This window comes from Narcine bancroftii, chromosome 7 (genome assembly GCF_036971445.1).
Source record: "Narcine bancroftii isolate sNarBan1 chromosome 7, sNarBan1.hap1, whole genome shotgun sequence".
Taxonomy (NCBI): Eukaryota; Metazoa; Chordata; class Chondrichthyes; order Torpediniformes; family Narcinidae; genus Narcine; species Narcine bancroftii.
In genome coordinates this window covers 34,747,754-34,773,553 of record NC_091475.1, presented here as the reverse complement: position 1 = coordinate 34,773,553, position 25,800 = coordinate 34,747,754, and the positions used below count along the sequence as shown (strand labels likewise).

Below are 25,800 nucleotides of genomic sequence, written 5' to 3'. Positions count from 1 at the left end.
GTACCAAAAATAGTAAAATCGGATCAAACTGGATTTATTAAGAAAAGACGAACAACGGACAATATCTGTAAGTTCATTAACTTAATCCATGCAGTACAAGGAAATAAGATGCCAACAGTGGCGGTTGCCTTAGACACAGAGAAAGCCTTTGACAGAATAGAATGGAATTATTTATTCAAAGTACTACAAAGGTTCAACCTACCAGAGAAATATATTTATTGGATTAAAGCATTATATAAGGGACCATTGGCGAAGGTGACAGTAAATGGATATATATCAAACCAATTTAAATTAAGCAGGTCAACTAGGCAGGGATGTCCACCATCTCCCTCACTGTTCGCGTTAGCTATAGAACCCTTGGCAGAACTGATAAGAACAGAAAATAAAATAAGAGGGATAAAAATAAAAGAGAAGGAATATAAAATCAGTCTATTTGCAGATGATGTCATAGTATACTGAACAGAACTAGAATTATCAATAAAAGAATACATAAGAAATTGAAAGAATATGGAGAAGTATCGGGGTACAAGATCAACGCAAATAAAAGTGAAGCAATGCCAATGAATAATGCGGATTAAACAAAGTTTAAGAAAGAATCACCATTTAAATGGCAAACACAGACAATTCGATACCTAGGTATTCAACGAGATAATAATCTAGGCCATCTATACAAATTAAATTATCAGCCTTAATGAAGAAATTACAAGACGACTTAGAACATTGGAAAGATTTACCACCAACACTGATAGGAAAGGTAAATTGCATTAAAATGAATATCTTCCCAAGGATACAATGCCTATTTCAATCATTACCAATTCACCTAACAGAGAAATTCTTCAACGAGCTAAAGAAAATAATAAGGAAATTCTTAAAGAAAGGGGGGGAAACCGAGGATAGCGCTAGATAAAATAACAGAATGGTACAAACAAGGGGGCTTACAGCTACCAAACTTTAAGAATTATTATAGAGCAGCACAAGTAAGAAACCCATCAGATTTTTATGAAACAAGGGAAAAACCAGATTGGACCAGATTAGAACTAGATAAAATAGGGGAGAAGGTACCTGAACATATGAAAAGCTGGTGCAACATGGGAATTCACCAGTACTGGACCATCTGCTCAACATTTGGAAGAAGATGCACGTAGAAAGGAAAAAAACAAATTATCAACTACCAAAATTAATTATGCAAAATCAACTAATCCCCTTCACAATAGATAACCTTTCCTTTAGAGAATGGGAAAGAAAAGGGATCAAAAGAATAGTAAATTGTTTTTCGGGAAATAAATTATTATCTTTTGAACAAATGAAGTGCAAATATGGTATAACTCACGGTACAATGTTTGCATACCACCAACTGAAAACCTACTTGAAGGAGAAATTGGGAAGCAGGCTGAGGCTACCAGAAGGAAGCAGTTTTGAATATGTGATTACAGTCACAATGATAATTAAAAGATTTATAACAAACATGTACATTAAACTGCAAGAGAAAAAGAACAATGAAATAAGCTGTAAACCCAAACAAAAGTGGGAACAAGACCTAAACATAAAAATAAAGAATGAAACATGGGAAAAGCTATGCTCCAGAACTATGAGAAATATAATAAACTTGAGGTTACGCATGATGCAATATAATTGGTTACACAGGCTATACACCACGCCCCAAAAGTTAAATAAATGGGACCCAACAGTATCAGATAGATGTTTTCGCTGTCAGAAGGAAACAGGAACAACAGTACATGCAATTTGGGCATGTGAGAAAGTGGAAAAGTTTTGGGAAGATCTAAATCAGGTATTAAATAAAATCACAAAAAGCAACATACCAAAACCTCCAGAGATCTTTCTTCTAAGTAATATAAGAAGTAAAGAACTTGGACTCGATTTGGATGGAGCACAAAAAAGATTTATTATAATAGCCTTAGCTGTAGCAAAAAATGTATTATGTCAACCTGGAAATCAGAAGATAGCGTGAGAATACAGCAATGGTACATAGAAATGAATAAATGTATTCCATTGGAAAAAAATAACATGTAATTTAAGAAATAACATCACAGTATTCAAACAAATTTGGGAACCATACATGGAACAACAGAGAAGTCCTACTGCGAACCTCCACCACCTCAAATGACAGAAGGAGAAGAAGACGAAATGAACTGACCCAGTATGTAAAAGTAGATGACACAATTTTCTTGTTTATTTTCATTGTGTGATGACATTGTTTAATGGGTTTAATGTATCATATATGTTGAACGTTGAGTGGGTGGGAAGGGGGGGTGTGAAGGGGGGTGTGAAGGAGGGAGGGAAGGGAGGGGGGGAAAAGGGGAGAAAATGACACTGTGTATATTCAAGAGATTCTATGAGCCAGATAGGTATATCCGCATGGTGTGCTGCCTCCCTGGTGCAAGGGTACGGGATATCTCAAATCGGGTCCAGAGTATTCTAAAAGGAGAGGGTGAGTACCCTGATGTCTTGGTACATGTGGGTACCAGTGACATAGATAAAAAGAAGGAGGAGGTACAGAAAAAGGATAACAGCGAGCTAGGACAGAAGCTAAGAAACAAGACTGCCAGGGTGGTGATCTCTGGATTGCTACCTGTGCCAAGTGCAACTGAGGACAAAAATGGAAGGTTAAGACAAATGAATGTGTGGCTGAAGGGTTGGTGTGAAAGACAGGGTTTTGGCTTCTTGGACTATTGGGATCTCTTTTGGGGAAGGCATGACTTTTACAAGAATGATAGGTTACACCTAAACCCAATAGGGTTCAATATATTAGCAGCTAGGTTTGGTACAGCCATCGGATGCGGTTTAAACTAATTTGGCAGGGGGATGGGAACCTGTATGATTGGGCAAAGGACAGGAAAGATAAAATAGGAAAAGTTAGGTTAGGCAGCGAAAGTAAAAAATCAGAAAGAGCAAGGAGGGTGAAAAAAGCAAATCTGAAGGCTTTATATCTTAATGCAAGAAGCATTCGGAACAAGGAAATTGAGACAAAAAAAATATGATTTGATTGGGATTACAGAAACATGGCTGCAAGGTGGGCAAGCCTGGGAACTTGTACATAAAATATACAATATTTAGGAGGGATCGGCAAGAAAGAAAAGGGGGTGGGGTAGCATTGATGGTGAGAGAAGGGACCGACACGATTGACAGGAAGGATATATGGGTAGAACTGAGGAATAGCAAGGGGCGGAAACTGTTAGTGGAGTTTAGAAGATTGAGAGGGGATCTCATAGAGACCTACAAAATTCTGGCAGGACTGGACAGAATGGATGCGGAAGGGATGTTTCCAATGGTGGGGGAGTCCAGAACCCGGGGCCATGGTTCGAGGATAATGGACCTCCAAATAGTAATGTGGAGGTGAGGGAAGGCATAAAAAGAGAAATTAGAGAAGCATGCAATTAGGGAACAGATGTCATCATGGGAGACTTTAATTTGCATATAGATTGGACTAGCCAAATTAGTAAAAATATTGAGGAGGAGGAATTCCTTGAATGTTTACGGGACGGTTATCTAGACCAATATGTCGAGGAACCAACTCGGGAGCAGGCCATTTTAGACTGGGTATTATGCAATGAAAAGGGGCTAATCAGCAATCTTGTTGTACGAGGCCCTTTGGGTAGGAGCGATCACAATATGATCAAATTCTCACTCGACATGGAGAGTGAAGAAATTAAAACCGAGACTAAGGTCCTGAATTTAAATAAAGGGAATTATGATGGTATGAGACAGAAGTTGAGTAAGATTGATTAGGTGGTGTTTATGGGGGGGGGTTGACAGTGGATAGAAATGGAAAGCATTCACAGATCTAATGGAAGAATTGCAGAAATCGTTTATACTGGTTTGACATAAAAATAAACCAAAAAAGGTGACTTAACCGTGGATAACAAGAGAAATTAGAGACAGCATTAGGTCCAAAGAGAGAGCATAACAATTGGCCAAAAAAAGTACCAAATCCGAAGACTGGGAACAGTTCAAGATGCAGCAAAGGAGGACAAAGGGATTAATCAAGAGAGCAAAAATAAATTACGAAAGTAAACTTGCGGCAAATATAAAAACCGACTGCAAAAGCTTTTATAGATATGTTAAGAGGAAGATTGGTGAAATCCAGAGAAGGTCCCTTGCAGTCAGAATCAGGGGAATATATAATGCGGAATAAGGAAATGGCAAACCAATTAAATTCTTATTTTAGTTCTGTTTTCACAAGAGAGGATACAAATAACCTCCCAAAGATGTTGGGAAACATAGAGACTAATGCAAGGGAGGAGCTGAAAGAAATCAGTATCTCTAAGGACATGGTCTTGGGGAAATTGAAGGGACTGAAGGCTGATAAATCCCAAGGGCCTGATAATCCTCATCCTAGGGTACTTAAGGACATTCAGATAGCAGATGCTTTAAGAATTATTTTCCAGAACTCGATAGACTCAAGATCAGTACCCATGGATTGGAGGGTAGCTAATGTTACCCCACTATTTAAAAAGGGGGGGTGGGGGGGTAGAGAAAAAGCGTGGAATTATAGGCCGGTGAGCCTTACATCAGTAGTGGGCAAAATGACGGAATCCATTATTAAGGATGTCATAGCGGAGCATAGGACTAGCAGAGAAGGGATCAGACAGAGTCAACATGGATTTACAAAAGGTAAATCGTGCTTGACAAATCTATTGGAATTCTTTGAGATGGTGACAGGTAAAATAGATGGGGGAGAGCCAGTGGATGTGGTGTACCTGGACTTCCAAAAGGCCTTCGATAAGGTCCCACATAAACGACTGGCATGCAAAATCAAGGCTCATGGGATTGGGTGCAAGGTATTGATGTGGATTGAGAACTGGCTGACAGATAGAAGACAGAGAGTTGGGATAAATGGCTCGTTTTCTGAGTGGCAGGTGGTGACCAGTGGGGTGCCAAAGGGATCTGTACTGGGTCCCCAGCTGTTCACATTTTACATTAATGATCTAGATGAGGGGATTGGATGTAATATCTCCAAATTTGCAGACGACCCTAAGTTAGGAGGGGCTGTGTGCACTAAGGAAGGGGTCAGGAGGCTCCAGTGTGATTTGGATAAATTGGGGGACTGGGCAGATACATGGCAAATGCACTACAATGTGGATAAATGTGAGGTTATCCACTTTGGTAATACAAACCGGAGGGCAGATTACTATTTGAATGGCAATAGATTTGGAGATGGGAAGTGCAGAGAGACCTTGGGGTTCTTGTGCACCAGTCACTGAAGGCGAGCATGCAGTATAGCAGGCGGTTAAAAAGGCAAGTGGTATGTTGGCCTTCATATCAAGAGGGTTTGCGTATAGGAATAAGGATACCTTACTGCAGCTGTACAGAACCTTGGTGAGACCACACCTGGAGTATTGAGTGTAGTTTTGGTCGCCTTATCTGAGGAAGGATGTTCTTGCAATGGAGGGAGTGCAAAGGCGATTCACCAGGCTGATACCTGGAATGGCAGGAATAACTTATGAGGAAATATTGCGCAATTTGGGATTGTACTCGCTGGAGTTTAGAAGATTGAGAGGGGATCTCATAGAGACAAACAAAATTCTGGCAGGACTGGACAGAATGGATGCGGAAGGGATGTTTCCAGTGGTGGGGGAGTCCAGAACCCGGGGCCATGGTTCGAGGATAATAGGCAAACCATTTAGTACCGGGATGAGGAGGAATTTCTTTACCCAGAGGGTGGTGAATCTGTGGAATTCATTGCCACAGAGGGCAGTAGAGGCAGGTTCATTGAATATATTTAAGAGGGAATGAGATATATTTCTTCAGTATAAGGGAATTTGGGGTTACGGAGAGAAGGCGGGGACAGGGTACTGAACTTTAAGATCAGCCATGATCTCATTGAATGGCGGAGCAGGCTCGAAGGGCCTACTCCTACTCCTATCTTCTATGTTTCTATCTTTATGTGCATTTTGGTCAATATGGTTCATAGTGTGAAAAAAAAACAAAAAAAAACTATGTATCTCAGAAGCAAATTTTGGCTTCTACCTCATAGACAGCTAAAAGGGCAATTTTGATGAAATGAAAAGACAGCACTCCACATACTCATAATCAATCGTTACAGGAGGTTATGTCCTACCTAAGTTTAGAAAAAAATCAAATATAATGTTAAAGATGTAAAGGTGAATTTTTATAAGACGTGGGCCATTCATGGACTGCTACCATAATTTAAAGAATTAGGGTGTTTGGATATTCCTGAGCAGTGTTGTTTGGTTTCCAAATGCTATCTTTCATTTCCTATGTCCCAGTTATATTAAATATGCAAAGTTAACCTTTTTTAGAGGGAGGGGTTTGATTTATAGGTTTTTTTCCTTTTTTTCTTTTGAAGTACTTTGAAAATGGGTTTAAGAAGGGTACACCCAATTTATACTATGTTTAAGGTATGACTTGAGAAGAACAAATGATCTCTTTTCTTATATTTCATCCCATATATTAATTAATGTGTATATTTTTTGTTAAACTCAAAAGAAATATTTTAAAACGAATAAAACAACAAATCAATTTTGATGCTATTTATCAAATCACTTCAACAATTTTATAACACCTCCAAAATTGGTAAGTTTAAAGTTCAGATTTATTGTCAGAGTACATACATATATGACATCATTTGCAACCATGAGATTCTTTTTCCAGTGGGCCTTGCAAAATGTCAGCTTATGGCTAGTGCAAAACTGTACTCAAGAAAAGCTACATATACAAAAGAATGTAAACAAAAGTGTGCAAAAAAAAAAACAACCCGTCCAATAGAGAAAATTTTCAATAATAACGTGCAAAGTAAGAGTCCTTAACTGAGTTGCTGAATGAATTTGTTGTTTTGGAGCATGATGGTGCAAAGGTACCAACTGTTCCCGAACCTGGTATCTTGTGATACCTATGCCTCTTTCCTAATGGCAGTAGTAAAAATGGAGCATGCCCTGGGTGTTGGTATCTTTGATGACTGCTATTGCTCTGACAGCAACGTTCCATGAAGATTTTCTTGACTTTGGGGAGAGTTTTGCTTTTGATGTACTGGGATGTATCCACTATCTTTTGTAGAGCTTTCTGCTCAGAGGTATTGGTGCTTCCATACCAGGCTGTGATGTGATGTGATACTGCCAGTGAGCTTTCATCTACACATCTTAAAAGTTTGAAAACCACTGGTTTAGAAGAACGGGAAGAGATCGGAGAGAAACATGGAAATTTCACTAATGACATAATAAGCTAGATACAGAGTTACAGTTTCCCCGAGATCAGGAGCACAGTTGGAGAATAAGAAAAAGGCCATTTATATCCGTGATGCAGAGAAATTTCTTCAGATGACAGGGAATTTTTAAATTCTCTACCTGAGAAAAATCTGGAGGCTGTAATTGAGTACATTCACAGATCGATAGTGCATTCATTCCAGGGGCAGAGCATGTTTGGGGGATCCAGGAGAATTTCTTGAAACAATATGTAGCTAAACCAACTAAATTTGGGGCCATACTAATTTTTTGTTGGGAAATGAGCCTGGTAGATGGCTAAAGTTTCAATGACAAAGCATTTTGGAAACAGTGGCAACAATTTCTTAAGTTTCAAGATAGTTATTGATATGGTTAAGTCTGGGGAAGACTGGTTATAACAGTCTTTAGCAGAAACTGAGAAAGTAGATTGGGGTGGCTATTTTAGGGTAAATCCACATCTGACATGTGGGAGTTGTTTAAAGACCAGGTGACAAATTTAAAACCAGCTCTTTCTCATGAGAATGAAAAATAAAGGTGGTGAGGATTGAGAATCTGGAATTCCAAGAAATTTATCAAAAAGAGAAAGGCACCAAATGAAAGGGTTAAGAAAATGAAATCAGACTAGGCCCTTGAGAAATATAAAGGAAGCTGAAAGAACTTAATTAGGAGGGCTAAAAGGGGGGTATGAAATATCTCTGGTGAGGATGATTCAGGAAAGTCAGAAGAGTTTATGAAAATATTAGGAGCAAAAGGTTAGTTAAGGAAAGGGTAGAACAAGGACAAGACCAACGGAAGGAATTTATTCAGGGAGCCAGCCAGGGTAAGTGGATATGGTCCTTCATGAGTACTCTGCATTGGTAATCACCAAGGCAGATGATAGTGAGAATAGGAAAGGAGATGCTGATATTCTAAGTGAGGTGGTGCAGGGATCTTGAAAAAAAATTAAATTATACTGACCTTCAGGGATCTATCCTAGTATACGGAGGGAAGCAGAGATCGCTGGGACATTGATAAAATCTTCTGTATTCTCTTTAACCACTGTTGAGGTGCCAAAAGACTGGAAAACAGCCAATGTTGTTCCTTTGGTTTGTCTCCGTTCCCCTTCTTAAGCAACAAATAGGTCACAGAGCCTTACCATTAGTGATGGGGAAATTATTGGAGGAGGTTCATAAGATCAGAATTTACTCACATTAGGGAAGATACCGCAACTATGTGGAGGGGAAGAATGATGATTAATTTTGTTTGAGGAAGTGATGAAGATGCTGGATGAGGCTAGGACAGTGGCTGTTGGCTCAATTGATGAAAATGCAGGTCTTCTGATTAGCGAGTTTGCTGGTTACGCAATAATTGGTGAGTTGTGGATAGTGAGAAAAATTGTTAAAGGACAAAGATAAAGATCAGTTGGGAAAGGGCAAATGGCAGATGAAGTTTAATCTAGAGATATTTTGGGAGGTCAAAAGATAAGATACAGTTCTGATCATCACATTACCGTCAGGATGTGGAGGCTTTGGAGAGCTCAAAAAAGGTTCACTCAGATTGTAGCTTGCCAGTGATAAAGAGAGCTTGGACAACTTGGATTATTTTCTCTGGAGTTTCAGAAGATGAAGGGGTGATGAAAGGCCTAGATAGTCAAAGTCTTCTCTCCCCCTCCCCAAACACAAAGGAAAAGGATCCTGTAAGAATTCTGTATAAAGCCATTTAATTTTGACCATTATCCCCTCATTTCAATAAACATGGGACAATACAAGAGCAAACTGTTCAGCCCACCACATCTGTGCAGACAATAATGCCAAATTAAGCTAATCACAACTATCTATACATGGTCAATGAGAGATTGGAAGTGTTCTGACCATCGGTTGAGGATGGAGATCTTGTCGCTGAGGAGGACTTTGCCGTCTGAGCTGCGCAGCGGGCTTTGGACTTGGGGTGAGGGGCCGTACACAGCCTTTAGAGCCTCGTAGAAACCCCTGAAGTCGCCAATGTCCGCGCTGAGCTGTGTTCGTTTGGCGAGGCTAGTCCACCACTCATTTTGGATCTCCCGGAGTTTGCGCTGAAGATGGCTGCATGCGCGACGGAAGGCTTGTTTCTTCTCTGGACAGGACGGCTTTGTAAGGTGAGCCTGGTGGGCAGCTCGCTTCTTTGCCAGCAGCTCCTGGATTTCCTGGCTGTTTTCGTCAAACCAGTCCTTGTTTTTCCTGGAGGAGAAGCCCAGTACCTCTTCAGTGGATTGCAGTATGGTAGTCTTCAACTGATCCCAGAGGGTTTCAGGGGACGGGTCCGTGAGGCGGGTTGCAACGTCGAGCTTTGCTTTGAGGTTTGCCTGGAAGTTTCCTCTCGCTTCGTCTGACTGCAGGTTTCCAACATTGAACCTCTTTCTGGGGGCTTTATTGTTCCTGGGCTTTGGCTTGAAGTGAAGGTTGAGCTTGCAGCGAACCAGCCGGTGGTCAGTGTGGCATTCCGCGCTAGGCATGACCCTGGTGTGGAGCACATCTTGTATGTCACTTTCTCGCACCAGGATGTAGTCCAGGAGGTGCCAGTGTTTGGATCGGGGATGCATCCAGGTGGTCTTAAGGCTGTCCCTCTGCTGAAAAAGGGTGTTTGTAATGACAAGTCGCTGTTCTGCGCAAAATGTTTGGCCTGGAAACTGCCAAAATGTTTGGCCTGGAAGTCAGCCTGAAGAAAACTGAGGTCCTCCATCAGCCAGCTCCCCACCATGACTACCAGCCCCCCCACATCTCCATCGGGCACACAAAAGTCAAAACGGTCAACCAGTTTACCTATCTCGGCTGCACCATTTCATCAGATGCAAGGATCGACAATGAGATAGACAACAGACTCGCCAAGGCAAATAGCGCCTTTGGAAGACTACACAAAAGAGTCTGGAAAAACAACCAACTGAAAAACCTCACAAAGATAAGCATATACAGAGCCGTTGTCATACCCACACTCCTGTTCGGCTCCGAATCATGGGTCCTCTACCGGCACCACCTACGGCTCCTAGAACGCTTCCACCAGCATTGTCTCCGCTCCATCCTCAACATCCATTGGAGCGCTTACACCCCTAACGTCGAAGTACTCGAGATGGCAGAGGTCGACAGCATCGAGTCCACGCTGCTGAAGATCCAGCTGAGCTGGATGGGTCACGTCTCCAGAATGGAGGACCATCGCCTTCCCAAGATCGTGTTATATGGCGAGCTCTCCACTGGCCACCGTGACAGAGGTGCACCAAAGAAAAGGTACAAGGACTGCCTAAAGAAATCTCTTGGTGCCTGCCACATTGACCACCACCAGTGGGCTGATAACGCCTCAAACCGTGCATCTTGGCACCTCACAGTTTGGCGGGCAGCAACCTCCTTTGAAGAAGACCGCAGAGCCCACCTCACTGACAAAAGGCAAAGGAGGAAAAACCCAACACCCAACCCCAACCAACCAATTTTCCCTTGCAACCGCTGCAATCGTGTCTGCCTGTCCCGCATCGGACTTGTCAGCCACAAACGAGCCTGCAGCTGACGTGGACTTTTTACCCCCTCCATAAATCTTCGTCCGCGAACCCAAGCCAAAGAAATACATGGTCAATATCCCTCCATTCCCTCAACACCAGGGTTGGGTTGCTGATCACTTCCTTCCCCAACAGCATGCTATGGGTAAGGGATCCTTCCTTCCTTCCTTCTTTTCCCCCCCCCCTCCCTCCCTCCCTCCCTCCCTCCCTCCCCAGTGTCAGATTTAGACACAAACTAAATAAGCTACATTTTCGGGCCTCACAATCCACAGGGATCAAAAAATATATTAATGTATGTTAAAACCATTTGAAAAATTACATTTAAGTATTGTTTCCAGCTATACTGCATTGTAATTAAGATGGAGATCAAGCCAACCAAATGATAAATATGTAAACAGTAAATGCATTCATTTGAAAATAATTTGTATTGTATTTTTTTTTAAACAAGCGCCACCAAGTATAAATCCGGCACTGTCCCTCCCAATACGCATAAGGGATCCTGATCCTTCCCCTCTGAAACCAGGGGAGGGGCTAATGGATCCATCCCCTCTCTTCATCATCCAGGTGAAGGGGGGGCGGAAAGAGAGAGAAGTCCCCCACCCTACCTCAGATTACATCAGGTGTTCCCTAATGGTTCTCGATCATTCCACGCCTCACGTGACGGCAGTTCACGTGACCGCCTCACTCTTCTCCCCCCCCCAACCCCTTCCCCGCCACCTCTCGCTCGCCCTCGCCTTCCTCCAAGTAGCAGCCAATGGGCCGGTCAACAGCCGTTCACCCCACGTTAATGACGGCGCGGCCTGGCTGCCTTCGCCCGCCCGCCCGCCGGCCGACCCAACCGAACACAAACTCCGCAGGCCTCGCTGAACCAGGCCTCGCTGAACCTGCGCACGGCCCACTGTGAACAAGAAGCTGCGGGCTGGCTCCCAGCGTCTTACCGAGCAGCAGCAGAGGGGTCAAGAGGCGGTACGAGGCGGAAAGGCTCATGGCGACGGAGAGAAGAAGCCCTTTCCCTGTTCGATTCCAGCCGGCCCACTACCCGCTCATGTGATGATTGCGTCACCGGGGCGGGGCCTCAGCTGCCAATCACCCGGTGAGTTGCCTGGGATTGCAACACTAGTGTCCGAAAACGCCGAGTAATCGTTCAGCGGAGTTCGGAAATCCTGCACGGTCGGGAAAACTCAGCAACCCCTTGGCGCAATGCAAGAGGTCCGAAGGCACAAGTCTTCTGGTGGAATCACCTGGGTGGTGCATTATTCCAGATCTCGATCCAGGACAGAACCAGAGAATGAGCTTGCAAGTAAATACATGGATCGAAACAAATAATAAAAAGGCAGCTGGGTAACAACCAACCATTTTTTTTGTAGTCATGTTTAGATGGTGCCATTCAATCTTACATTACCGATCTCCCAACTCCCTAGTCCACCAAGACCCCTCAGATCGTCCAATTTAGGGTGCTTGGTTGTTCCGCGCTCAAATTACAAACTCAAGGGAGACCGTGGTCTTCGCTACTGCAGCCCCCAAACTGTGAAACAATATTCTATCAAAACAGCCCCTTCCTTTAACCCTTTTAAATCCAAGATGAAGTATTTTTCTTCCCAAGCGTTTTGAGGTGATTGTTGTGTGTACATTTCTGAACCTCGGTACATGTTTTAAATAGCTGCTTAAATCGAGATGTAATTTATAAGCTGAACAGCACTTTGGTCAACGTGAGTTGTTTTAAATATGCTATATAAATAAACTAAACTAATCCTAATAGAAGTTGAGGCTGCTGGGTCTAAACACCTCACTCTGCAAATGGATTCTTGACCCTGTCGTGGAGACCTCAGGCCGTCCAGATCAGTAAAAGCACCTCCAAGACCATTGTCAGGGAATGTGAGGAGTCAAGCAAGTGCTAATTAGGAATGAATTATGATGGGTGAAGTAAGAATGGAATATGAGGAAGGATTAAGCAAGTATAATAGAATATAGGGGTCTTCAAAAACAGGATAGCAAGTAGATAGATTTAGCAAGTCCTGGGGGGTTAATTAATGAATAAGAACAAAGACATGACACTTCCTGGTAAACAAGTTTGCAGAAAGGCACATAAACTGATAAGAAGTTAGAAGACACATAGGCAGAATTACCTAATGCTAAACCAATCCAGGAGGTAGAAGAATGTTAAGGGGGGAGGCACCTCTGTACTGAAATGGAATATATAAAAAGTTGGGTAAGCCCCAGTATCTGTGTGTATTCCCAGGGTAAGGGGAAGCACCCAACTTTGCATTGTTGTAAAATGAATGTTCTTTGTTTTCAATTTTTGTCTCGAGAGAAATCTGTGAAGGCATCTCTGCTTCTCACACCATTATACTGAGCACGGGGCTCCAAAGGGCTGCGAGCTTAGTCTACTGATGTTCACTCTGCTGATCCACAAATATGCAGCTAAACACAGCTAAACGACACGACCATGGTGGGCCTGATAAGTAAGAATGACAAGTCAGCGTACAGAGATGAGGTGCAGTCGCTAATGGAGCCAACAACCTGTATCTGAATGTTAAAAAAACAAAAGAGATGGTTGTCAACTTCAGGAGGGCCCGGGGTTCCACGGTCCGTTGACCATTGATGGATTGACTGTTGAGGTCATCAAGAATATCAAGTTCCTTGGAGTGCACTTGGCAGAGAATCTCACCTGGTCCCTTTACACCAACTCCATAGCCAAGAAGGTCAGCAGCACCTCTACTTCCTGCAAAGGCATAGGATACTTCTTTTGCTGGGAAATCGTGAATGGAATTGAACATTGTGGGATCTGACCTAATCCTCTCATAGCCACCTCTCTAAGCCTGAGTTTACCAGAACTAGGCAGCCATGTGTCTTGAGTTTTCAGTCCAATAATGCCCCCAGTTCTTGCAACCACAGAGGAAAGATATTAATTATAACAAAGAAGAATTAGGATCCCTGGGGTTTGTTTTAAGACCTCAGGTCTTTTTGAGATTAATAAAAAAACTTGAATATATCAGAGAAATGAATGCACTCTTTTTGCATAAAAGATATTTTATGCAGAAAAGAGTGCATTTCATTCATATTGGTAGAAGCAATATAGAGAATATGTGCTACATATTAAACAGAGTTGTTGATTTTTAATAAGCAAAGAAGGAATTGCTGGAGGAACTCAGCAGGTTAGTCAGGATGCAAGAGTAGAAATGGTCAGTCAATGTTTCGATCTGAAACATGAATGCTGAGTTCCTCCAACAATTCTTTGTTTGCTCAAGATTACATCAATTGGAGGTTTTGTGTTTCTCTGCTAAATTAACAAAGGCTTTTCAGGAGATTTAATCACTCAGCATTGGGATTGTGCAATGCCCAGTTACAAACTTTGAGCACATGATCTATCACATGACTTCTCCAGCCCTCAGCATTTCAACATGTTTTGTATCAGTAGACATGCAGAATAAATTCAAAGAACGAAAAGTCATTATGAACAAACAGGAGGAAATGAAAGGCTTCGAGGGGGAAGCAGGCCAGTAGTTTTTTGTTTTAACATTAGTAAAACCTCAGAGGTTGATGCTCAAGCTGGTAGTGTCCATGTTTATTGTCATATGAATAAGTACAATGTACAGATGTGCTGAATTTTTTGCTTGCTATAGTATGGAAGGCACACCAAGTTCAAATTCAAGTTTATTATTATACAAGTCTTCTTCTTTGGCTTGGCTTCGCGGACGAAGATTTATGGAGGGGGTAAAAAGTCCACGTCAGCTGCAGGCTCGTTTGTGGCTGACCAGTCCGATGCGGGACAGGCAGACACGATTGCAGCGGTTGCAAGGGAAAATTGGTTGGTTGGGGTTGGGTGTTGGGTTTTTCCTCCTTTGCCTCAGTACAGACTGATGAAACAGTGTTCTCCAGTCCTCAGTGCAAAAACATGCAAACACCTATCCAAAAGCATAACACATATACAGTCAAATGATATGTATGTATGTATGTAGATAAGCGTATACAGAGCCGTTGTCATACCCACACTCCTGTTCGGCTCCGAATCATGGGTCCTCTACCGGCACCACCTACGGCTCCTAGAACGCTTCCACCAGCGTTGTCTCCGCTCCATCCTCAACATCCATTGGAGCGCTCACACCCCTAACGTCGAGGTACTCGAGATGGCAGAGGTCGACAGCATCGAGTCCACGCTGCTGAAGATCCAGCTGCGCTGGATGGGTCACGTCTCCAGAATGGAGGACCATCGCCTTCCCAAGATCGTATTATATGGCGAGCTCTCCACTGGCCACCGTGACAGAGGTGCACCAAAGAAAAGGTACAAGGACTGCCTAAAGAAATCTCTTGGTGCCTGCCACATTGACCACCGCCAGTGGGCTGATAACGCCTCAAACCGTGCATCTTGGCGCCTCACAGTTTGGCGGGCAGCAGCCTCCTTTGAAGAAGACCGCAGAGCCCACCTCACTGACAAAAGGCAAAGGAGGAAAAACCCAACACCCAACCCCAACCAACCAATTTTCCCTTGCAACCGCTGCAATCGTGTCTGCCTGTCCCGCATCGGACTGGTCAGCCACAAACGAGCCTGCAGCTGACGTGGACTTTTTACCCCCTCCATAAATCTTCGTCCGCGAAGCCAAGCCAAAGAAGATGTAGTACATATGTATATTTAAAAATAAATATTGTTTTAAAAATTGTAGTTTTGGAGGGTTTATATAAGCAATTCATTCAGTTGTTCAATAGTCTCATTGCCAATTGGAAGACACTGTTTCTCAGTCTGGTGTTTCTGACTGGTACTCCTCTATCTCTTTCCCGACAGGAGTAGCTGAAAGATGCTGTGTGTGTGGGATCCTCAAAGATGTTGACAGTCATCTTCAAACAATGATTCCAGTACATCACATTGATGGGGGTGGGGGGGGGGGTGCGGTGGGAGAAAGACCTCAGTGATCCCCTCTACCATTCTTATGGTCCTGTAGATTGACCTCTGATTCAATGCTGTACAGCAATTGTACCACACTGTGATGCTCTCAATAGAGCTGCTGTAGAAAATTGACAGGATGGTGGCCGGTAGCCTTGTCTTGCCTCAGTCTACTCAGGAAGCGCAGTTGCTGTTTCACCTTCCTGACAAGTGAGGAGATGCTGTGTGTCCAGGATAGGTCCTTCTTAAATGGACTACAACTACAACAGTAAAAAAATTAAATTACCTTAGTGCACCATAAAACAAAAAAAGAGAGTGAATATAAAGGAATAGGTAAATATTCAGTTACAGTTTGTGCAAATCAAAGTGATACTTCAATAATGCAGATAGATGTTTTGGTGATCCCAGAGTAGTTTATGGTTAGAGTAGTACAGGGAGCCTGAAAACTGTTGGAAAGAGACTGTTCATGAATATAGAAGTGGTGGACTTTAGTCTTCTGTCCATTGTGCCTGAAGGTAGCAGCAAGAAGGGATTGTGACCAGAGGTTTGGAGGTTCTTTATGATTTTGGCTGCCATCTTGCTGCATCTTACACAATGTCTTTCATGGATGGGAAGTCAGTGCCCGTGATGGACATGCCATTTTCTGCATTCCTGTGAGATAAATGTCTTCATAATCTAATTGAAATGTTGGATGAGGGATAAAAATCAACTAGGGCATCAGGAAGAATGACTTCTTTTTTCTAAGTACTTCTATGGATAAATTACTTCTACTTGGGTTAATGACTGAAATGAAAGCTGGCACCTCTGAGTGCAGCATTTCCTCAATATTGCACTGAAATGTTTAAATTATGAAACTTTGTAAAATGTAACTTGAACTCACCACCTTCTGATTCAGAAGCTAGGGTGCTAGGCTATAGCTCACCCTTGAAGTACTTAATAAATTATCCCATATCTCTTAAATATTTAGATAAATTCCTTTATTTGGACATGATTCACCCATTTCTTACAGTATGTTCAGTTTAGTGTTCTTAATTAATTTTCTTCAGCAAAATTCAGGAAGAAATTAGCTGCACAATCCAGGCAGATTTTGTTCTGGAATGTATCAATTTCTTTCTTAGAAAATATTTGAGACAATTTACAAAATTTCACCATTTCTAAGAAGAATTTTAAAAAAGATTTGTAGCTTTAAAATGCGACCATTTCCACAATACTTAATAACTCCATTCACACATTTTGTTATAAGTGGGTGTACACACTTAAATGGACAAGAAACTTGAAAAAAATTGCGAGACATTGGGGAAAGGGAACAGAGAGAGAGAAAGTCAGACAGACACACAGAAATAAAGAAAAATAGAAATGTAGAGAAGGTGTGACAGAAAAGAAAATATAAGAATGAAGATCAGAGGAAAGGAAAGAAGGAAAAGACAATGAAATGACATTTAGGAAACCAAGGAGAATGCATGCATCGAGCACTGTTTTCATCGAGCACTTTCAAAACTCATCTTTTTCCCAGAGTGAACCACACTAGCAATAATTTCCATATGAAATTGTACACATTGCAAAAGTGGGGTGGATATTTCATTGCAGGACATGTATCCCTAATACTGGCAATCACCTGAATATGTCATTATTTTGTATTTCTAACCAGGCTGACATAAATTGGAACTCCATTCTCTTTAGAATGTTTGACACCCACTTGAACTAAATCAAAAATAATGTGCATTCTTGCTTTTCCTGTTATATATTGGAATTCCACTAATATCTGGGAGATCTGACTAAATAGTTTCAGATCTGACCAGCAGATTGGTAGGTTAATTGGCCAATGCACATTGCCTCATTTCTGGATGGGAATATGGAGAGAATAGATTACAGTGAAAATTAGTAATTTATTCCTAAAATTTAGCTGCTGAGGTGCTCCAATGGTGATATGTTTGCAGGGATGTTTGCATTATCTTGCAAACATTCATAGCATGGCTTCAGCATGTAAGAATTTTGGTGCATTTGCACATTGTAAATGCTTCCATCAGTGCGGTCTCCGCTCCATCCTCAACATTCATTGGAATGACTTCATCACCAACATCGAAATACTCGAGCTGGCAGAGTCCGCAAGCATTGAATCCACGCTGCTGAAGATCCAACTGCACTGGGTGGGTCACGTCTCCAGATGGAGGACCATCGCCTTCCCAAGATCGTGTTATATGGCGAGCTCTCCACTGGCCACCGAGACAGAGGTGCACCAAAAAAGAGGTACAAGGACTGCTTAAAGAAATCTCTTGGTGCCTGCCACATTGACCACCGCCAGTGGGCTGATATCACCTCCAACCGTGCATCTTGGCGCCTCACAGTTCGGCGGGCAGCAACCTCCTTTGAAGAAGACCGCAGAGCCCACCTCACTGACAAAAGACAAAGGAGGAAAAACCCAACACCCAACCCCAACCAACCAATTTTCCCTTGCAACTGCTGCAACCGTGCCTGCCTGTCCCGCATCGGACTTGTCAGTCACCAACGAGCCTGCAGCAGACGTGGACATACCCCTCCATAAATCTTCGTCCGCGAAGCCAAGCCAAATAAAGAAAGAAGAAATGTTCAGTAAAATCCCCATTATCCGGAAAAATTATTTTTTTGTGGAGTAGGTCTGGGCAGGTCGGCACAACATGATAGGCTGAAAGGCCTGTACTGTGCTGTAAATATTCTATGTTCTGTTATCATCCCTTATGTTACTGAAGCCTTTGTGAAAGCTATGGGATTTTGGGGGTAGGAGGCACAGAATTGTACATCTGAGGAGAAATAAATACACAAATTATTGGATTTTCCCAGTAAGTCCCAGAGAATTAAACATTGTATATAAATGATTTGGATTATGGAATAGGCGGCTTTGTGTCTAAATTTGCAGATGATATTGAAATAGGTCATTGGGGTAGTGATGCTGAAGATATCAAAAGGGTGCAGAGAGACTTGGATAGATTAGGAGAATGGGCAAAAGCATAGCAGATGAAATTCTATGTTGGAAAGAATACAGTCATGCATTTTTGAAAAAAGAAATAGATGGACAGACTATTATATAGATGGCCAGAGCATTCAAAATTCTGAGGTGCAAAGGAACTTAGGAGTTTTTGTGCAGGATATTGTCGTGTTGGGAACTGTATCAGGTTCGGTGGGTTCATAGAGAGATGAGTCTAGACACAAGTGTTACAATCTCATGTAACTTTAATTAACACACAGGAGACAAACAGGGGGGAACATTAAATGGTTCTTGATTACTATTTCACTTTAGCAAAGATAAAGACATTCACTTCTGACCTAGGTTGGTCTCCAACAATAGTGAACCTATACTCAACATGCTTACACACTACAAACAGGACTCTTACACACATCCAGTTCCCTGTACCAATGTAGGTGCAGCTCTCTCTGAGTATTGATCCACCGCAATACTGCGGGTCAGTTTCAGTGTAGTGCGCACCTTACCCACAACACTTCCAGTGATGTCCACAGTAGCGACCTGTCATGAGGTGATGTCCGGGGCTTGAACTACGAAGCAGAAAGAATGTGCTGTGCGTGATATTATATACAGTGCTAATCTGTGGTTCTAGCCAATAATGACCGTAGGTGATTTAATTTGGCCATAGACAAGGTATGCACTAATAGGTGGCTGGAGTACAACCTTGATTGACAGGTGATGTGAATTCCGAATAAGTTTCAGACAGGGAGGACATGTAGTCACCTCCAATACACACATTCCCAACAGGCAGGGAGGCCATGTTTCCTCAACACTCAACAGATATCCTAAGGTTAAACCCCAGGTTGAGTCAGCGGTGAAGAAGCTGAATACAAAGTTGGCATTCATTTTGAGAGGAATAGCATACAAGACCAGGGATGTAATGTTGAAACTCTCTAAAGCACTGTTGAGACCTCACTTGGAGTACTGTGTAGTTTTGGGTACCTTATTTGAGAAAAGACATGCTGACGTTGGTGAAGGTTCAGTGAAGATTAAACAGAATGATAACAGGATTGAAAGAGTTATTATATGATGAACAATGGTCGGCTCTTGGACTGTACTCGTTGGAGTACAGAAGGATGAGGGGGGACCTCATAGAGGCATTTCAAGTGCTGAAAAGCCTAGACAATATAGATGTTTTCCATGGGAGGGGATTCTAGGATGTGGGCATAATTTCAGGATAAAAGGGTGTAAATTTAAAACAGAGATTTGGAAATATGTCTTTAGTCAGAGGGTTGTGAGTCTGTGGAACTTGTTATCAAAAGTGGCTGTGGAAGCAAGGTGGTTGGGTGTATTTAAGGCAGAGATTGACAGATATTTAATTAGTTATGGCATCAAAGTTTATGGGGAGAAAGCTGGGGAGTGGGGCTGAATGTGGATGGATTAGCTCATGATTAGAATGGTGGAGCAGACTCAATAGGCCTACATCTGCTTCTTTATCTTGTAATCTTGTGAATGTTTTGGATTGTTAACCTTTCATCAGAGCTGCCATGAAAAACAAACTTGCTCTAAGTTGAAGAGAAGGGGTGGGAGAAGAAATCAAAGGAAATGACTGTAACAGGGTGGAGATCCAGCTTAATCTGGAGTCTGGCAGAAGAGAGAAAACAAAACAATGCTAGAACTGTGAGGTACAGAACACAGCAGTTGTTGGAAATCAACAAAATAAATAGAGATTACACAGCAGATGCTGTTGTATTCAAGAAATGAGAATAATCTCTTCATCAGGAATGTTTCTCCTCTTAGTCAGGGACTTCTGCTCACTCTCGATCTTTTTTTTCTCCTTGATGATTGTAGAGTGCGTCAAAAGAACCAAAGACTTGTTGATCCAAACCAAGGCTTTTATAAACTAAAAGACTGGAGCGTATCACAAGTAGGTCGACCAGTCCAGAATGACCTGGTCTAGCTAGGAGCAATCCTTTAAGACCTGCCATTAGGTGTGGCTATGCTCTCAGCCAAACACAGTCATCCTACATGATCATTTGTACATATACACATTGGTGATAGAGTCTGTACTATCACAATAATCTACTGCCTCCTGTGGATGTTGTCCGAGCTGCTAAGTTACTCTAGTCTTTTGTGTGTTTAGTTTTCCAGCCTCTGCAGTCTCTTTTGTTTACCTCCTGTAGAACAAGTTTTCTTTTGTCATCCTGGGAGACTTGAACAGCCACTGCAGTCAATTATCTCATGTCAGTTGACAAAGACCATCGTTTTCACATTGATAAATGATTGGAAAGCGTTTCTGGATTACACTCTTTGGATTTAACACCTGAACATTTTCTGGATGAGTATCGTCGATTCTCACCCATCTTCCTTACCCCTCAACACCCTACTTTGCTCGAGAAAGGAGGGCAGTCCAGCTGGTGGGTCGCAATGAAGGAAGGTCAGAAAGGAGAATTTAAAGTTTTCCACATGCGGCATTGATCACCTGTACTGCAAACCGGTAGATGCGTTTCGTTAAGTAGCCAAACATCTTCCGTCAGAATATACTGGCCCAAATGACACTTAATGAGCCACAAGTTCAGACAAAATGGTGTTAAGATCCCAATCGAGAATACAGCTCTCTGCAGCCTGAGAGGGTGGGGTTTTGAAGCCAATTTGGAGGTCAGTAAACATCAGCATTTCGTTCTGCTGTAACGATGATTGTATCATCCTTGTAAAGGACCCTGATTTCACACTCAGCACTCCATGAGTTGATAAGGAAGCAGCAGCTTCCTATTTCTACCGATCCGTTGGTAGTCTGATTCATTCTCTCTGTAATTTCTTTCAACCCTCCGTCGGGATCTTCTCGTATCCAGGTTGTGCCAGCCTGTTTGGCAATTACCGTGCCAACTTTTTCAACCTTCTCCAGCAAACTGTCAGACAAATTGGGCAGCTTGTACAGGAGCGGCCGTTTGCACTGGAAGTATTTACTGTCTATATAGCCTCGGCAATGAAGCTGCACCAAAAAGGAAGCACGACTAGAGGTGGAAAACCGGTAAACCTCCTCCATTCCTCCATCGATTGTCACGGGATCTCGCACACTCCGCACTCCATGCAACTCCGCATTACACTGGGACATGTGAACCTCTTCGAAGACAACCTGGAAATGCTGGCTGTCATTAGATTTCAAATACTCTGCTAAGGAAAGAAAGGTATCATAATGAAGTTTCAGTAATAAATTCATGTTGCAGGAGAGGGGCTCAAAGTCAACCAAAGACAGAAGTCGGGCCCTCATGCCAGAATCGAAGGAGCTCCACCTGAAGTATTCAGCTGCCAAAAGCTCCCTAATTTCCATTGCAACTTCATGCTTGTTCAATTGTCTGCTGCGTTTTGTTGGCAAATGATCTAACTGATTGTCCTGGACCTTCTGAAGAATGTTTAAAGTTTTCAAACAAAGTTGTGTATACTCTCCATCCACCATCTCCTGGTTTCCAAAGCTTCCTCTTTCCTTGGAGAGCAATGACAGCAGAGATTTGGGTTGAATCATCTTCTGAATGATTCTTGCTGGAAGCCCTAGAAAAAAGTAAATATGAACTGAAATCAAAAGCAAAAAAAAAAATAGTGATTTGTCTTCTTAGTTGTAATGTTCCAATCCTTTTCATTGGAATTCCTGTGGATTTCAGCCCATTTATCTCCTCCCATGTTATACATGTGAGGAAATAAGAAAACTTGAGCAACACATAATCTGCTGGAGGAACTCAGCGAGTCAAGCAGCATCAGTGGGAGAAAAAGAATGGTGAACATTCAAGGCTGCAACCTTTCAACAAAAGGGTTCCAGTCCAAAATGTTGATGATTCTTTTACACCCACTGATACTGCTCAACCAATTGAGTTTCTCTAGCAGGTTCCAGTGTGTTTTTGAAATAAGAAAACTTGGTTTTCTGTAACATCTTTAACACAGTAAAACATTCCAAGCTGCTTCGCAGTAGAAGCGTCAAACAAAATTTGACTTGGAGCCATATGAGCTATTGGGCATATGTCCAAAAAATGGGTCAGGGATATAAATCTCCAGAGGTATCTTAATGGAAGAAAAAAAATAGAGAGATTCAAGGACAAAATATTCAAGCTTAGGGTTAGAGCTTTGGAGTTGAGTGGAACAATGAACATCAGATTACAAGAGACTGGAATTATAGGGTATAGACTTTTGAGTTTTTTTAAATTTGGTGCAAGTGGCTTAGAAGGATTTAAGACAGGATGATAATTTTAAGGTTGAACTGTTGCTGGCCAGGGAGCCAATGGAAATTGCATTAACACTGCTTGTAATTGGGAAGAAAGGGATGGGGGGAAAAAAGGGGAGAAAATGCCACTGTGTATATTCAAGATGGAAATGTTTGTGTGTATTTTGAATAATATGGTTCATAGTGTGAAAAATAAAAATTAAAAAAAAAACACTGCTTGTAATTTTGGGAAGCACATAATAGAGTAATCGATGAACTAGAGTTTGTATTGTATAGGAAGTTGGAGATTGTCCAAAAAATTACTGGAGTCTGGAGGTTACAGAAATATAAAGAGATTTCAGATAAGGTATGTTCATGTGGTGGAAGCCTCAATATTGTAGAAATGGAAATATATGATTCTTCTGATTGAGAAGGTATGAGATCAGAAACTTAGTTCAGCATTACTTAAATTATGTGGTTGCATATAGTCAGGTACTGCCACAGAGTAGTGAGCAGGAAGAAGGATAGGATTGTTGACAATGCATTAACAATGAAAACAAACATTTAGTGTTCAAGTGAATCAAGAAAGTCTGCCGATGCTCTAACTATAGTTATTACACAAAAGTGCTGGATAAACTCAGGAGTTTCTGTAGCATCCATAGGAGGCAAAGATATATAACCCAATGTTTTTGGCCTGAGCCCTTCATCAAGGTATGAACAAAAAGCAGGCAGGCATCTGAATAAAAAGATGGGGTGGAGGAGGGAAGAAGGGGCAGGGGAAGGAGCATAGATCAACAGCCAAGAAGTCAGAGGTGGACATGGATAGGAGGGCAGGAGAGAAAAGTTGAGAATTGATCAGGGGAGGGGGTAGCTCTGTGAATACAGAGCTGGAGGAAAGGAGATATAGGGATAGGGTCCCAACGGAACTTGGAGAAGTTGATTTTAATGTTATCTGGTTGGAGGGTGCTCAGACGGAATATGAATTGTTCCTCCAATTTGTGGGTGCTCTTAGTTTGGTATTGCAGGAGACCATGGAATGGGTGGGGAATTGAAATGCTACTGGGAGATCTCCGCTATTACTGGAGTCTGAACAAAAGTGCTGTGAAGCAATCTCCCAGTCTGCATCCAATTTCTCGGATGTAGAGGAAGCCACAATAGGAGCACTGGATGCAGTAGTTAACACCCGCAGATTCATAAATGAGGTGTTGCTTCACTTGCAAGGACTGTTTAGGGCCCTGAATGGTGGTGAGGGAGGAGGTGTGACAACAAGTGTAACATTTCCTGTGGTCACATGGGTATGTGCCAAGAGGGCGATTTGTGGGAAAGGATGAGTTGACGAGCAAGTCACGGAGGGGACAGTCCTTGCAGAAAGTGGAGTGGGGAGGAGAGGGAAGATGTGCTTGGTGATGGGATTACATTGTAGGTGGCGGAAATTGCAGAGGATGACGTGTTGGATGCAGAGGCCAGTGGGATGGTTGGTAAAGACAAAGGGAATCCTGTCCTTTTTGCATCTGGTGGTGGAAGGGGCCAAGGGAGATGATGGTGGATATGTGGGTGAGGATTGAGTCGATGGTAGTAGAGAGGAAGGCATATTTATTGAAGAAGGAGGACATCTCAGATGATCTCACATGGAAAGCCTTGTCCTAGGAGCAGATGTGATGGACACAGAGGAATTGCAAGAAAGGAATAGAATCCTTACATGGAACAGGGTGTAACTGTGGGAGTTGGTGGGTTTGGAGAAAATGATTCTCCACAATTTGTTTACTGATTTGGAGACAGAGAGATCGAGAAAAGGGAGAGTGTTGTTTGAGATAGACCAAGTGAATTTAAGATCAGGGAAGTTGCCAGCAAAGTGGATAAAGTTGCCAAGCTCATAATGGGTGCATGAGGCAGCACAAATGTAGTCATTAATAAAGTGGAGGAAGAGTTGAGGAATGTTGCCAGTGTAGGTTTGTAGCATGGATTGCTTCACATAGCCAACAAAAAGGGAGACATAGCTGGGACCCAGCAGGTACCATTGGCTACTCTTTGACTTGGAGAAGATGGGATCAGCCAAAGGAGCAATTATAAGGGAAAGAACAAGTTTTGGATGAGGGTGATGGTGGAGGGGGATTGCTTGCATCGGTGTTGAGAAAGAAGCAAAGGGCTTTGAGGCCTTTGGTATGGGGGAATGAAGGTGTATAGAGATTGGATGTCCATGGTGAACATGAGGCAGTCTAGTTCAGGGAACTGGAAGTTATTGAAGTAACAGAGGTATCACAGATATAGATAGGGAGGGACTAGAACAGGGGGATAAAATGGATTCAAGGTAAGTGGAGACTAGTACAGTAGGGCAGGAGCATGAGGAAACAATGGGTTTCTGGGAAAGTTGGGTTTGTGGATTTTGGGCAAGAGATAGAACTGCACAGTGTAGGGTTGGGAAACAATAAGGTTGGAGGCTGTGGAAGGCAAATGACTGGAAATGATGAGGTCAGAGACAGTGCATGAGATGGAGATGATGTATTTTTGATGGGGTCTTGTTTAAGGTGTAAGAAAGAGTTTAGTGTGGGTTGACTGGAGTATATTTCTCCTTTTCACACAGAGGCTGCAGCCAGGTTGAGCAGAGCAGTGACGTGGATTTATTCCTTACCTTTTTTTGTTCTTGGACTAAAATGGATTGTTTCACATTTTTGCACATTACATCGACCATGTTATTGCCCATTCAGTTGATCAGGATCAGGGGAGAAGGCTGCCCACCCATTCCCATGACCCTGAAATGTATTCTTCTGGAAAATGTTTGCTCTCATCAATTGATGGAAATACCTTGCACTGAGCACTTCTGCTGTCTTTCATGGCAGCACTCAGAGGTCAAGTGTTTATAGCACATAGGAGGAACATGCTACAGTAAATTCTCTTGGCTTTCACTGCCACCTGTGATAGAACCTACATGCGAATCATGTCACCTCAGGTGCCACAGAACCAGGATGAGGAAGAATAGAGAAGCTGGGTCTATTTAATCTGTTACTCTCACCTTTCCCAATCTCTCTGTCTCCATTTCAGGAGACAAACTGTCAACTGACATTTTCTGGAAGTAAAACGCAAAAGTCTGCAGAC

The 25,800-nt window shown here is 42.4% G+C and overlaps 2 protein-coding genes across 6 annotated transcripts in view; both read right to left on the bottom strand.

The window, feature by feature from the left end:
- Positions 1 to 11,761, bottom strand: part of lamp1a (lysosomal associated membrane protein 1a) — a 44,122-nt gene extending 32,361 nt beyond the window's left edge. Inside the window, exon 1 of the mRNA XM_069889548.1 lies at positions 11,637 to 11,761. Within this exon, the coding sequence (XP_069745649.1) occupies positions 11,637 to 11,685 (49 nt within the window). The 5' untranslated portion in view covers positions 11,686 to 11,761. The remainder of the gene's footprint in view (positions 1 to 11,636) is intronic.
- A 6,869-nt stretch (positions 11,762 to 18,630) lies between these two features.
- LOC138738734 (uncharacterized) overlaps positions 18,631 to 25,800 on the bottom strand; it is a 54,137-nt gene continuing 46,967 nt past the window's right edge. For all 5 annotated transcript variants that reach the window (XM_069889547.1, XM_069889546.1, XM_069889542.1 and 2 more), the window contains one exon: positions 18,631 to 22,064. In XM_069889547.1, coding sequence (XP_069745648.1) covers positions 21,175 to 22,064 — 890 coding nt within the window. In that variant the 3' untranslated portion in view covers positions 18,631 to 21,174. The remainder of the gene's footprint in view (positions 22,065 to 25,800) is intronic.